The sequence below is a fragment of the Protopterus annectens genome, chromosome 5.part0 (assembly GCF_019279795.1).
Source record: "Protopterus annectens isolate FY-2018-M chromosome 5.part0, PAN1.0, whole genome shotgun sequence".
In the NCBI taxonomy this organism is placed as follows: Eukaryota; Metazoa; Chordata; order Ceratodontiformes; family Protopteridae; genus Protopterus; species Protopterus annectens.
In genome coordinates, this window is record NC_056735.1 from 1,616,936,106 (window position 1) to 1,616,952,083 (window position 15,978).

General features: G+C 42.3%; 2 protein-coding genes across 2 annotated transcripts in view; one reads left to right on the forward strand and one right to left on the reverse strand.

The window, feature by feature from the left end:
* Positions 1 to 7,914: 7,914 nt before the first annotated feature.
* On the reverse strand, positions 7,915 to 9,026 carry LOC122801788 (histone H4). The gene has a single exon (XM_044071382.1). The coding sequence runs from the start codon at positions 8,914 to 8,916 to the stop codon at positions 8,605 to 8,607; it is 312 nt and encodes a 103-aa protein (XP_043927317.1). The 5' UTR covers positions 8,917 to 9,026; the 3' UTR covers positions 7,915 to 8,604.
* A 513-nt stretch (positions 9,027 to 9,539) lies between these two features.
* NIT2 (nitrilase family member 2) overlaps positions 9,540 to 15,978 on the forward strand; it is a 570,156-nt gene continuing 563,717 nt past the window's right edge. The window contains exon 1 of the mRNA XM_044071381.1: positions 9,540 to 9,801. Within this exon, the coding sequence (XP_043927316.1) occupies positions 9,777 to 9,801 (25 nt within the window). The 5' untranslated portion in view covers positions 9,540 to 9,776. The remainder of the gene's footprint in view (positions 9,802 to 15,978) is intronic.

Here is a 15,978-nt window from a genome sequence, read left to right on the forward strand (position 1 = left end):
ATGAGGCCAAAGGAAGGGGAACCAGACTTGGTGGGGGCAATGAGGATGAGTGTGCTTCTCAACCTTTGAGCTTTCTTCAAGAACAGTGGGATGATGGGAAAGGCATATAGTAGGCCCAAGGGCCAGTCATGAGTCAGAGCATCTCTCAATGACCCTCCCCAAGGGGAATTAGGGCAAAGAAGCTTCTGCACTTGTAGTTGAGGGGGATGCAAATATATCACAGCACGGCTTGCCCCAGCAACAGAAAATTTAAGTCACTACTGCCAGATAGAGAGATCACTCGTGAGACATCAGGATGTTCCTGCTCAGTCTGCAATTAGATTGAACTCTCGGGAATGTGCACTGCTGTGAAGAAAGCAGTTGGAAGCAATCACCCAGTGCCACATTCTCATGGCTTCCTGACTTAAGGGGTATAACCTGGTTTGTTGATGTACCACACAACTGACATGTCTGACTGCAATGCGAAGAGGACCACCCTCAGTTCCAGGACATTTATGTGCAGATTTGCCTCCAATGGTGACCATGTCCCTTAAGCATCCTTGGTCATGGTGGCTTGGGGCTGGGGAGAAAATGGTAGATACCACAGGTACTCAACTTCATCAACCAGGACAGATCACTCTTGCAGTGATTCACTATGCATATTGGATGGGATAGGAGCCATTGTAGGAGTCTCGTATGCAACCTTGCCAAAGGCATTAAAGTGATGGTTACTGCCAAGGAACCCAACAGCTGCAGTGCTTAGGTTGAACTCAGCTAAGAGAGTCAAGTAGTTTGCTGTGGGGTACTGTATTGAATGCTTTGGACAGACCAAAGGAAGGTGGCAGACACTAGGTTTCCTTGGTTCCCATATTGACAGTGTTGGGGAAGGATGAGTGCTGTAGTGGTGCTACAAACATAATAAAGAGAAGTCTGAGAATGGATCCTTGAGATGGGGGGAGGGGAGGAGAGGATTTGTTTTCCCATTTGGTAGACTGCTCTGAAAAGTCAGGGAAGCAGTACTGAGGTTAAGTAGCTAGTTTTAAGTAATTGGTGGGATACCATATCAAAAACTCCACATCAAGGAAAACTGTCCAGTCTAGTACCCTCTCAAGACATGTGCTTTCTGGGTGTGAGACTGAATACAGCAGCCCAGATGGCCTTTTTAACCCCGGACAAACAACAGAGTCTATCACTTTACTTCCATCAACTATCTCATCAGTCCGTGCTGACTGCAAGGACAGTCCTTCAAGCATTAGGGTTCATGGCATCTTGTATTCTGGTGCTTCCCAATGCCAAACTGCATATGAGGAAGCTACAATGGTATCTCAAAAATGTATGGACACAGCACTGCCAGGATTTGGACACTGTCATTCAAATACCTTGCCTTCAAAAAGAATTTTTGTGGTGGGCTCAGGAATGTCACCTAAACAAGGGACTCTCTGTGACCCGGCCAGAGGCGAGTCAGATTTTAACGACAGATGCCTCGGACATTGCTTGGGGAGCTCATCTAAATGGAAAGTGGATACAAGACAAGTGGCCTGCCAGACTACTGCATCTACATATCAACATGAAGGAGATGTTAGCAGTCCAGTTTGCATTAATGGCTTTCAAGGAGTTACTTCTTCCAGGGCAGGTGTTGATTCTAACAGACAACACAACTGTCATGTGGTACATCAACAAGCAGGGGGTAACACATTCTTATCCTCTATGCAGGCAAGCAATGATTTTCTGGGAGACTGCGCTAAGCTTGCAACTAACTCTTCAGGCAAGGTTTCTGCCAGGAGCACAGAACTCCTTAGCAGATGTGTTAAGCAGACAAATCATGGATCCCCACGAGTGGAAACTGGATCTTCATGTATTTCAAAACTTGACAGTGTCATGGGGAACTCCAGACATAGATCTGTTCGCTTCTCCACTAAACCACCAGCTGCCACAGTATTGCACAAAGGGGTTTCATCACACAGCTTGGAAAGTGGATGCTCTGTCTTTCAGTTGGAAAGACCTTCATGTGTATGCCTTTCCTCCTCTACCTCTTCTTCCAAAGGTACTTTTAAAGGTCAGACAAGACAGGCCAAGGATGATTTTGATAGCTCCAGATTGGCCTCGGCAACACTGGTACCCACTCCTCCGGAGTCTGGTAAGGAAGCCTCCATGGCCTTTGCCTCTGATTCCTCATCTGTTATCTCAGCAGGATGGTCATCTGCTCAATGTCAAGCTTCACTCTCTTCATCTCACAGCCTGGCATATTCTGTATTGAAGCACAGCAGGTCTCAACTTCCTCAACAAGTTTTAAATGTGATTATGGAAGCTAGAAGACCTAGTACAAGGAAAGTGTACGCTGAAAAATGGAAGAGATTTTTATTTTGGAGTACAGCAAAGAATTTGCAGGTTTCTGAGCCTAATTTGAGTGCGGCTCTTCAATACCTTACTGAGTTATTGGACAAAGGTTTGTCCTTCTCTTCTATTAAGATTCATGCTGCAGCAATTTCGGCTCACTATGATTGTGACCCACCATTGTTTTCGCATCCTTTGTTCAAGCAGTTTCTTAGAGGGGCAAAGAATATAAGGCCCCACGTAGAGCTCCTACTCCTGCTTGGGATCTCAATTTTGTGTTGGAAAAACTTACTCTACAACCTTTTGAGCCTGCGGCTACTGCTGAATTGAAATACTTGTCATGGAAGACTGCTTTTCTGTTGGCTATTACTTCTGCAAGAAGGGTGTCTGAGTTGCAGGCCCTTATGGCAGTAGAGCCATTTTTGATTTTCCATAAGGATAGGGTATCATTACGTACTAATCCTTCCTTTATGCCTAAGGTGGTTTCTAGTGTGGCTTTAAACCAAACTATTCATTTGCCTACGTTTTATGCAGACCCCCAAAATAAAGGGGAAAAGATTTTGCACACTTTAGATGTACACAGGCAATTGCGTTATTATTTAAGCAGGACTAAGGATTTTAGGCAGTCTCAGCAGTTGTTTGTTTCTTTTGCTTTGAGTTCACAGGGCAAGCTTGTGTCAAAACAAACTATTTCTAAGTGGATTGGCTTTTGCATTGCATTTTGTTATTCCCATCATGGCAAGGAGATTCCAGCTGGGATTAGGCCTCATTCCACTAGGGCTACTGCCACTTCAACAGCATTTCTAAGGGGGGTGGCAACTAAGGATATTTTGGAAGCAGCTACTTGGAGTTCAGTGCATACTTTCTCTAAGCATTATCACCTTCCTATCTACTCTAAGTCTAGGGCTGGTTTTGCCACAGCTGTTTTGCAAGGCATGTTGTCAGCTCCTACTTCTTTATGATTTGCCAGCCTCCCTTACCTCTGCTTTGGGATTCTACCCAATAGTAAGGACTGCAGCAATGGAAGACGAAGAACATAGTACAGTTTTGTACCTACCATAAATGTAGATGTTCGAGGATTCCATTGCTGCAGTCCAATTTACCCTCCCTCCTTCCCCTCTGTGTTTAGGGGGGTTGTGTAGGTGAGTTTACATGCTTATATTTTTGTACGTTTTTGGTGCAGGTATTTTGGGCCTTGTCTTTTTAGGGTCTTCTGACATCTGGGGCAAGAAAAGACTGAGGATATGACGCCGGTCATGCGCATTAGTACCCTGACGTACTGACGTCAGACTAATGCGCCCTGACCGACGTCAGCCTTATACTCTGGTATTCGGGCCGACTGGATGCGGACTATACCCAATAGTAAGGACTGCAGCAATGGAATCCTCGAACATCTACATTTATGGTAGGTACAAAACTGTACTTTATTAGGTGTGTGAGCCTGTTTGCCCGAGAGGAAAGGTTGGGGAATGATCACTTACAAGTCTAGAAGACAGGCTTGTTACCCTAAACTAGACTGTATACTAATTTTTTTTAAAGTATGTTTGTTAATGCAAATGGAGAGTGAATGGTTGGAGACAAAGTGTAGATGTTGACAAAGTGGGAGGGTATCAGAGGAGCATATAAGCCAGTCTAGGTTGAAGTCACTTTGTACTATTGTTTCATCATTAAAGTTAGATGATCCCCAACAGAGGTTTCCTATGATGGATAAGGAATAATCAGGGTGGGTAGCGACTGTTTTGAGAATTTCCAGGTGTGGTTAATATTTCGGAGTTGGGGAGTTTAGTTGGGCTAATTTCCTGGAGTCTAAACATCACGGCAATGCCTCCGCCCAATTTAATCTATCAGGTCTAAGACTGCTATAACCATTGATTAGAATTTCATTTTTTCTATGGGGCTTTAGCCACATCTGCATTATGACAGCCATGTCTGGTGAGTAGAGGGTTAGGGCAGCAAATAATTCACTTTGTTTACAATGCTTCTGAGGTTGAAATTGGTAGTGGTAATGAAGAAATGGTGGGCTGGGTGCCAGATTGAGAGTTTGGAAAGGGGGAATTCCATAGAGGCTGGACATTTGGGCCCTGGGCTTGGGTAAATGTCTGCTTGGAGTTTAATTCGAGTTAGAGGGTGAAGCAGAGAGCGAGTCTGGATATCTGTCTGATATTTAAGTAGAGAGGAAAGTGGGGTATGTAGGAAATTTGAAATTAAAAAAATGGTTGTTATAAAGCTGTGAGGAGATGAAGTAAATCTAGGAGTGGTGGTGATGTGCACTGAATAGGGGTGTTGAGAGCAAGTGATTTGTGAACCTGTGTGCAAGTAGCAGCAGGGTGAACTAGAAGGAAAAGTAAATGCATAAGGAGAATGGTGGTGGTTGTGTGTGGGAATTAGTGATGCAAAGGGATGGGGTATTTTAGTGGAAGGGGAGTGATGAAAGGTACATGTCTGAAGTGGATGTTGGGGACAGGCTGAGAAATAGGGATGTGGCCAGGATATAAATTGAAGGAAACTGGGCGGTGGTAGATAAGTCACCCAGAAGTTACTTACAAAATGTGGTTTGCAATTAAGAGCCTTGGGTGCAATTCCCCTGCCAATGAATTTTGGGTTTAACACATTTAGAGCCCCCAAGTAGTTTACCTGTATCACTGCTATACTTTTGATGTAGAGTTGTTAGTTTTAATCCAGAGTTCTCTGGCCACTACAATGTTTTAGTTTGCAGACTATTGGACAGCTTGTGTTTCTATGCACCCTTTCACTAAGAAAATTTCAAAGTAATGATCTAGGCTGGGGCAGTGCTATTTCAAGCTACCCCCAAAGCAGCCAGTGTCTTTCAGATGCTACAGCCTACTCTCGAATAAAGTTAAAGTGATAAAAGACCTGGTACTAGACATGGGAATGGTTAAAATACGCAGTCTACCAAGATCAGTGGTTAAGCCCGAAAGGGAAAGTCTTAGACTCGTCTGGCTCTGACCAACTCAAATCTTGACCATGGAAGGCAAGGGCAGATCTGCATTGTTTCAGCAACACAATATCCAGATGCAGTGTGTAGACCCCTGGGGCCAGAGTAATGCAAATCCGAGTACCAGAGGAGTGGATACTTTCTAAAAGTATAAACATGGACATTTCGCCACTGTATGCATCTCTGTATCGGCAATAGTTTTTTTTTTAAACTAAAAAAAAGCTCTAGTTGGTCAGGCACACCAGGTGTGTATTTTAATTGTTCCCATACAGGGGTCCAATAGACTGCAATCTATGTGGTCTTTCCAGATCGGAGCGCTTAAATATCTCTCCAGACATCTACTTGTTTTACCTTGTTGTTCCTTCGGCTTTTCCCGGTTAGATGTTGCCACAGCGAAACTCCGGCCCGCTACTGATTAGCAGTAGGTTTTCACGGTGCCGGCTCCATGCCCAACCTTCAAAGGCACGCCCATTCACGCATGTCTCTCGAACGCCACTCGATCGCAGGGAGGACAGACTTCCACACGAAAGGCGCTCCATCCGAGAATTGAACGGTAGAACCTCTTGCTCTGAGGCTACCCGCTGCACCACCGTGGCTGCACTTGTTTACTTTGCGAGATGTGTATGGACACGCAAACACTTGCTACCGAAAGATGTGATCTTGATGAAAATATTAGCATAAATACCCATTCTGCACGTCCTCCCCACGGTCGAGTGACGTTAAAGACATGCAGGTAGGTGCGTGAATGGACGTGCCTTTTTTGAAGGTTGGGTGTCGGGCTGACAACTCGCTACCATAAAAATCTACTGGCAATCAGCGGACGGGAGTTCCACTGTAGCAACCCCTAACCGGGAAAAGCCGAAAAACTTTTTACCTATTCTTACAATCAATGGCTTAATGGGTGTGGCACACATGATTGTCAGGACAAGCCCGCGTGAGGTTACATGCAGAATATGGCCGAGTGACGAGCCATGCAGATTATCCAGCCACCTGTCGAATACTCATTTTGAGAATTCAAATCTGTGACCGTTTGTTGCCGTTCTTGAAATACGGCCAAGATAGTTATTCGGTGTCCTTTAAGTAAGATGCAAGGACATGTTCACCTATTAACGGGCCAGAAAGGCAGTATGTGCGCAGTACACACACACGCGCGCCTAATTTAGTCTTCTAAATTGCATTGGGGGGGGGGGGGGCGCCGCGCCTACCTTTTAACTACACTGTTATGCTATGCTTACGTGAATTACATAAGACTTTACATTCTTCTGAAATGCTAACATACTATATTTTGGAGTTTGCCCCCCACTATATCACGCTTCGTTGAGAATGTGTGTGTTAACACATCGAGAGGTGTGTGTCGCGGTTTACAACTGCATGCACGCTAAACGTTACGGTTCTTGGGGTGTGCCCGTCTTAGCAATCCACTGCCCCCCCCCCCCAAAGCAGACATTACAAATAATGTCACATTTTAAATATACATATCTGCAGACTATGCAAAAACACGACCTTAATCGAAATAAGGCCGTAACTACAGATACTCACACCAAACCCCTTACCTTAAGAACTTATTTAGAAACAGGCACCACAAATAAATACCGGATGTGAAACGGCAATTAAAACCAAATGCAAGTAGGGATCTGCCATGTGCGCTCATGCAGAGGACTAGAAATACTTTTAGCTCTATACTGTTATACAGAATACATAACGCGCACTTGCAGGAGCGCGCAGACTACACGGTTTTCCATATTGTATTTGGCGACGTTTAGTATGTCACGTTTATTGACAGTAACACTAGCAATTATAGGGAAACAGACTAGTGGGCGGGCTTTGGGCGATTACTGCTTATCTAGTGGGGTAATGTTTTAATACAAAACCAAATCGGGTGCACTGTTCAATTTCCCCTTAAAGGAATTGAAAAAAATCTTTGTATTTATTACTACATTAAAAATTAATGGCCACACTTGCCATTGTAATCAGAACACATTTAACTTCCGACAAATGCAGCACATAGCACTATGGGAAAACATACCTCAACTACAGTACAAGCCATCTAGAGAACTTGAAGCCCGACATAATATGCGGGTGGGGTGAAAGGCAGCCTGCTTTCCTTCAACCTATTCAGCTTAAGAAGGATTTATTTTAAGTTACTGCTCCAACATTCACAGGAATGCACACTATAAACAGTTTTGACAGAGAGATGCACCATTTTAATATGAAAAGACGCAATTTTACATTTTATCATCCCTAAAAAGATAGGCAGTTGTAAGGCAGCTCCACAAAATCAGTACTTGCAGATCCCCAGTAACAAAGCGCGTCGACTTACAACTTCCGCAATTAAACACTTCAATCAGGACAAAAGGTACAAAACCACCTTTTCGATGTACGAAAATAAGCATCTGCGCAACTACAGTACACATTTCTGTCTCACCAATCCCAAGCGATCAGTTTACGACTCGCAAGATGGCGCCAAGGGAGCTGCAGAAAACAGGAGTTAAAAACCTAAACTAGCGCTGCACAGTAGCTGAAATGCAAACGTGATATGTTCTATCCATTTTTCCAAGCATCTTCTGAATTTCCACACTAAACTTGAGTTAGAAAAACTACCCCACACAGCCTAAGCTTCAAGAAAAATTCAGTAGAGCTATGAATTAGACAAAAGAAGTTTTAATGTCAAATTTTACTAAACAAAACGAACATGCAGTGACATAATCCCCACAAATTCCCTACCGAAAAAAAAAAACAACTTCGCATTAACACAAAGCGTATTTTATCCCACAGCCAACCTTTTCATTAAGTGGGGGTAACAGAATTCTTTTAAAGTCTACAGCACGTGCTCGCAAGACAATGGAAGTCCAAAGTAGACGACTACAACGATGGAAACAGTCAATTATTAAATAACGCCAAACTTAGTTTTCAAAGAAGCAGAGAAATAAGCAATCCAACTCTCCTTCGATTTGGTTGATAATTTGTTCCGCCTCCATGCATGTTCTGGCGCTCACAGCCTTCGGGAAGAAAACACAGTAGATGGCTGTACCTGCTCCCGAACATTGTTATGCCAATAAACATTGTGCTGGAATTCACTTTTCTACGAAAGGCTCATCACGACCAATTATCTTGACATTAATTGAAAAAAAAAAAGATATAAAAGTCCCGAGAACAGTCACATAAATCACACTACTATGCAAAAGCGGTACTAAAATGCTAGAGTTTCTACTGGATAAATGAACAGGCTCGGCCAATTAAATTGGTTTTAAAAGAAAAAGACGTCAATACGCCATTACATCATCCAAATACAAAAATTACGTACGAGGTTAACATCTTCGACTTTTGAAAGAATATTAACCACCAAAACCGTACAGAGTGCGTCCTTGTCGTTTGAGAGCATACACCACATCCATGGCGGTCACGGTCTTTCTCTTCGCGTGCTCAGTATAAGTAACTGCATCTCTTATGACATTTTCCAGAAATACTTTGAGCACGCCTCGAGTCTCCTCGTAAATCAGGCCTGAAATTCGCTTCACACCACCTCGACGGGCTAGACGACGAATAGCTGGTTTGGTAATCCCCTGAATGTTATCCCGCAACACTTTACGATGACGCTTTGCACCACCTTTTCCTAAACCTTTGCCTCCTTTTCCACGACCAGACATTTTTCAAATAATTTTATAGAATTAGCAACAAAACACCAATGCGTAAGATTTTTCAGTCGCAGACTAATCGAGAACCTCTTTCTTTGTCTGTAAATATTTCCTCGATGCGGACCTAATGGAGAGCTAATTCAGACCCGCCCACAACCACTCTTTCAATTAATAGCAGCGCAGCGTGATTTCAGTTCTCTCATTGGGCAATTATCAAAACAAAAAAACATAGCAATGATGTAGCGCTTCTCAATAGGTTGACTTGGTTTATAAAGTAACCAATTGCTTTTTTGTTTGCTGCACCGGTTGTCTCTTCAGACACTTGATAAAAAGTATTTTGAAAGCTAGCTAACAACGCACCCTTAAATAATGTAGTCAGCTGCCATAAAGAATTGTGTAGATTATCATTTTCCAAGTTACAACAGCTTACAATGTTATATTATAATATTATTCTGCAAAGGCTAAAGGATTTGCTGCTGGGGCGTCATTTCTCTTCTTTACCACTGCAAATCCATACTATTTCCGTACCTGTCGACTAGTGAGTGTAAGAAATCTGGTGAATGCTTAACTAATTGGGGATAAAGGTCCAAAGATGGCGATAGATTTTAAATACTTCTCTTATAAACTTAGAAATTTGCTATAATAACAATATACGCGTTAGAATGCTTTTTCTGGAGGATAATAAATATGAAAACTTTTGCTAGAAAACCACGATTTTTATGAGAAATCTACCAAAAATATGAGGCGAAAACATAGACAGTACAGAGGCACGACTATTTCTTGTACTACCGGGCATGTGCGCGATGCATCCCAGAATGCACCGCTTCTAAAGAAATAAAACAGTGTTAACTTCTTGTTGATTTTTGGCTACAATGAGTATTAATCGAGGGATGGCAAGTAAGTGGTATATTGCAAATTTACATGGATAGGCGTTTGATTTAATGATACCTGCAAAACATCTGTTTTTATTTGCACTTAACACTTCTCTGCACTATTCACGGGTAGTGGTAATATTGCTGATGACTATTTATTTTAGAGTTATTGAATGTTAAAACCTTAAAGATCTGCGGCCAAACGTAAATGCAAGGACCCATATTTCCATGAAGTTTTCTATGCTTCGGATTAGTTATAAGCAAATACGTAATAAAAGTTGCGACTCATTTTGAGTTTGTTTGGCAAGGGTGTTCTTTCTTACCGTAATAGCTGGGCCATATAATTCGGAGTTATGTGGCATCATAGGCGAGATTTTAATGCAAAATAATTTTCAAGTGTACAGAAAACATTTTGTGGGTGCTGCAAAGAGCAATTTTACATACCTGTTAACTGTCCCTGATTTTGACTCCAATTTTAACTCAGTCCCTCCTAAAACTGGTGATTTTTGCAGAAAATGTGGTGAGTTGCACTTTATAAATAATGGTAATAATTAGAGTTATGGACTTCTTTTACTTTAGAAACTATGTATTAACTCACATTCTCTTATTCTGGCGATGTCTAAAGTTAATAATGTTGATACGTTCAAAGTGTCCCTGATTATTTGTGCACACGGGCAAAACTGTAATTCAAATTGTAGCTTGCTACAGATCACCCACCATGACCCAGGACCCCCATCCGCATTTCTGGAGACACTGGAAAATATGAAGGTCCTACCAAACCACCTAATACTGGGTGATTTCAATTACCCAAACATTAACTGGGAGAACTACTCAAGTACTAACTCCCTTGCCCAACGCTTCCTAGAATTTATAAACTTGAACGCCCTGGATCAAGTGGTCAACACCCCCACCAGAGGTGACAACATATTGGTCCTGGTCATCACCAACATGGGCGACCGGTGTTCTACACCGGAGGTCAACCCCTTGCTGGTTAGATCAGACCATAGACTAATCACTCTGGATATCCACATTCCGCCCTCAATCAAGTTAACCACCGTGAAAAACTTTTCAAAAGCAAACTTCATGTTACTCAAGACCGAGGTGGAAAGGTTCACAGCCCCCATGCTAAAGGACAATGCTGTCCAAGCTGCTGAATCCCTTACAAAGGCACTCTGAGCACCTGCAAGAATGCATGGATCGTGGTATTCCAAGCAAAACCAAGACTCACTCCTCCAAGAAAAGGAAACCAGTCTGGTAGACCCCTGCCATAAACAAGCTATACAATAGAAGGAAGAAACTAGTACAGAAAAAGAGTAAAATCCCAAGATGGAAAGACATCCCAGATCAGTATCAGCAAGAAACTATGATCCCTCATAAAATCATCTAAGGCTAGCTTTGAAAGAAAAATTGCCAAGGACTCCAAAGATAACCACAAAGCGTTCTTTAGCTATGTCAAGAACCTAATTGGAAACTGTCAGATCTGCTCTGAGTTAGTGCAGAATGGCACAAAGTACACTGAACCGACTGATATTGCCAACATTCTGGCAGACAGGTTTAGTGCAAACTTCATCCATCTTTAATCCCCTAAAGGGCCCATAACCATACCAGAAGAATGTAGAGCCCCGGCAATTACTGACACACTGGTTAAAACAGCCCTATCCAAAGCCAAAAAATACAGCTTCAGTGAGACCGGACGGTGTCCCAGGCTGTGTCTTACATGAGCTCCAAAAGGAACTAACCCCTCACCTAAACACACTGTTCAAACTCAGCCTCTCTACAGGCTACGTACCCATAGAGTGGTGCACAGATACAGTTATCCTGCTCCACAAAGATGGAGCCACAACGAACCCCGGGAACTATCACCCTATAAGCCTGACTAGCCTGGTCTGCAAGGCTATGGAGCACACCATCACCATTAACAGAGACATTGGCAAACATTGGACCCTACCCAGTTTGGCTTTGTTAAGGGCAGATCATGCCTTCTAAACCTGGTGGACTTTTTTGAGACAGTTACCAAGGCTTTAGACGAGGGAAAGGAGGTCCACACAACCTACCTAGACCTCGCAAAGGCTTTCAACACCATTCCCCATTCAGGTATTATAGGCTAGCTCACCAGCCTGAGCATAAACCCCTACGCCACACCAATTGGCTCACTGATAGAACCCACACGGTGAGAGTTGTAGGCTCTAGGTCCAACTCTAAACCGGTTACAAGTGGCGTCCCTCCTGTTCGGTATATACTTCTCAAAGGTACAGGCAAGCACAGGAGGACTATGGTGGACCAAGTTCGCAGACCACTGCAAACCGGGGACCATAATTGACTCTCAGGCTGATGCAGACATCCTCCAGAAGGGTCTCACCGAGACGGATACCTGATGTCAAAATCATGGCGTCAAGCTAAATGCCAAAAAGTGCATGGTCATCCCCTTTGAAAAAAACAAAGTACCCGCGAACTGCCACATAGGTGGTAGTCCCCTAAATACAGAAAATGTAATAAGAGATCTGGGGACCCAAGTAGGTAGTAATCTCTCCTTTGATAATCATATTGCCAAGGTGGTTAGAAAATCCTTCTATGTGGCCCATCTAATCACAAAAGGGTTCGCATATAGAACAAAAGAGGTTTTTGTGCCCATCTACTCATCACTCATAAGACCCATCATAGAGTACAACGCCCCATTTGGGATGTACCTTACAAGACACCTGCAACAGCTGGAAGGACCACAGAAGTACCTCACCAAGAGGATTACTGGCCTCAAACAGATGCCCTATGTAGCCCGACTGAAGAAACTCCAGCTGTACTCGGTTGCATACCGCTTACTTAGAGGTGATCTCTGCCTGACATACAAGGCCATGCCCAACCCAGAATTGATGGACATGCTGCACCTACAAAAAAACAAATCCCCAAGAGCCACACACTCTACGGATCTAAACCTCACCACAACGATAAATAGGACGTGCTGGAGGGATAGATTCCTGTCCGAGAGATTCCCCATGCTTTGGAACAGGATTCCAATCTACATTAGGCAGAGCCCCTCACTAACACTCTTCAAGAAAAACCTTGCCAAGTGGATGGGAAACAGAAAATTTACCCCGGGGAACACTGCGCTGGCTCTCCTGGAAAGAGGCACAGGGAACTAATGGCTCCGCTGGACAGAGGCATAGGGAGATAATCTAAGGGGGCGGCGAAAGCCAACACATTCTGGCTAGGCTTATAGATGCCCTCGGGCAGATAGCCTAGTACTTAGTACTTACCTATGAACATGCATTCCTCCCACGCTCCAAAGTCATGCAGTAGGTGGATTGGACACTGTAAACTGGCCGTAGGTGAGAGTGTGTCTGCGAGTGAGTGGAATGAATGAATTATCATGGCAGGTTAGCCACCCGTGGTGTAAACCTTGGCTCAAGATGATTGTCACTGTTGAAGTGACACCCCGACCCCATCTGCAAAAATGGGAAGAGGGATTGAGGATGGATGAGTACAACGTGCGTGAATTGAAATGCTGATGTTTCTAAGCTGCCATCCCCGGTATTCTTTACTATTACCAGAGACCATAGTTCAAGCTCAACAGTGCTCGATTATTTCATTATTTATTTATTTGCAGTTTGTTTTCCAGGATAGTCCGTTGAGCTACAAGGAGCTCATTTTCAATGGAGTCCTGGGGAGAAAAGCTCCAGAGAAATACAAATACTTAGTACAGAAAGAGCACAAATCCATAATATATATTTCAATTTAATGTTAAATACATATTTTGTATAGTACAAACCCATATTGCACAATTCAAATAGATGTTACATAATACAGAAATAAAAGATTGTCATTAGGAAAATTACATCAGGTTAATTCAGTAAGTAGAAGTTTTTTTTTTTTGTTATAGGGAATTACAGTGAGGTAAGGATGTATGAAAATAAATAGTGTGTGACTGTATATCTTATGGTCCCGTATTAGTTGTACTTTAACTGGAGAATGTTGGATGGCTGTGTATAGCTGCTTGTCATTGAATAAATGGTCAGTGCATACTTGTTTCAGTTTTTAAATTATATAAATAAATTGTATATAAAATAATTATGGAAAGTATACAAAACAGGGGCAGTCTAATGTTTCTAAGCTGTCTTCTGCTCTGTCCTTGGGACATGCTTAGCAGGGCAGTTAACAGAGAATTTGTCTTTGTGTCAAGGATTGATCACAGGAAACTGCATTGTTTGGTGTCAGACAGTTCTAAGACTGGGGAAGGTGTTTCATGTTCATCCACCAATGTGTCTAGACTCTGTACATAATATACTGCCTGAACTAGTACATTACTGTGCTGAGTCCCAGATAACTGACCTTTTTGGTGCAGTGCTTAACTGCTTTATTTTATTTGTTAACACTAAGTGGCCTGGTCCACTGAACACTAGGCAAAACACAGAGATAAACTAACACTGAAGAGTCTTGCATATCTCTATATTTCACAGTATTCTTGGGAATATGAATTCCAGCTGTTAGGATAGCAAGAGATGTACTGTGCAAGTAAGTATACAGCAAGCAATCGGAGCAGAGAGTACGAGTTATACATGTATGCTCAATCAGAGGTTATATTACATAGAGAAAAACAGTAAAATAATGCCATTACAATGATTTAGTAAAAAAAGAGCTAAGGAGTTTAAAATTAAAAAAAATTGGGATTATCTAATGCAGATGGATAGTAATTGCATTGCATGACCTGATGTAGATAGTTGCATATTGTCACATGTATGGATCTCTCTACATTTTGAACTGCGGTGGTGGTGCTGCAGTAGCGTTGTCTCACAGTAAGATGTTGTCCTGTTCGATTCTCAGCTAGAGCGTCTTCTGTGTGGAGACATGCGTGAATGGGTGTACCTTCGTTGAAGGTTGTGCGTCAGGGCTGGCAACTCGGCACGTAAAAATCTACTGCCAATCATTAGCGGATCGGAGTTCCGCTGTTGCGACCCCTAACTGGGAAAAGCCGAAAGACACAACATGGATCTTTCTACATTTTAATTTGCTGTAGTGAATTATATGCGAAATTTAATAGTACACTTTTTCCCTTTTGTACTTGTGTTTTTCTCCCTCCCCAAATTTGTTTTGTATGAGAGAATTGAAAAAGGAAAATGATCACTCCACCTAGAGTGGCAGCTAGAAATACCTTTCATTTAACCAATACAATTATGTAACAGTAATAGTATTTGTGTTTCAAGCCTGTGTTCTCTTAATGAATGGTCATCAGTTCATGATGTTTAGGGCAACAGAGACTGTAGTATCTGGCTGCTTTGGTACTAAAGTCAGGGCAAGGTTTAGCAGATCACATGTACAGGATGCAGTTCATATTTAAGTATGTAGTATTTGTGTTTAATGGCATGGCATGTACTATGTAGTCTTTTTCAAGCAACCATATTTTATTGAAAAGTTTTAGGAGTTCATAATGTGAAAACAATATACATTTATTTATTTATTTACATTTGTTGACCGGGAGTGTCTGACTGGACGTAGGTCCATTTTCAGCGGAGGCCCGGGGAGAAAAGCTCCACAGATAAAATATACAGACAGTAGTTACATTGGATGTACATAGCAATTAAAAATTACAAACATAGTTACAGATGAACATAGTACATCAGTAGACAACTAGAATCTTTATTATCTGCGAAGTACATAACAGACATTAACAATTGTTACAGTAAGAAGTTCCTGCTGTATAATAAGTAGTTAGGCTTATGAGCATCTGAGCTTGCTATAATCAAGGTAGTTAGTGGGGTGGAAAGAAAGGTAGTGGGTGGATGGGGTGGGTGATATTAGAGGGGGAGTTGCAAGGGCATAGCCAGCATGTTTTTAGGTGCATTTTTAGTAAAGTTTTGAAATGGATGCATGATGGTACAGAGGTAATTGTGGGTGGGAGGGAGTTCCATAATTTGGCTATGGCACAAGAGAATAGTGCTTCCCCAGCGGAGTTATTGGCTTTAGTTACCTGTAAGTGATTTTTTTGCTGGATCTTAATGGTCCGGTGGTGCAATAGGGTTTTAGATTCTTGTAAAATGTATGTAAACATTTTTTTTGAGGTTTTTGACATTTTCTGAAAATTTCTGGGAATGTATTTCTGTATGTATGTGTGATTTCTGCTAGCACATTTCAACAATGTGTTTTCAACTGTATTTTTCTGTATGATGCTGTAACATACATTTAAATTTTGTTTTATGTTTGCCTCTCTGGC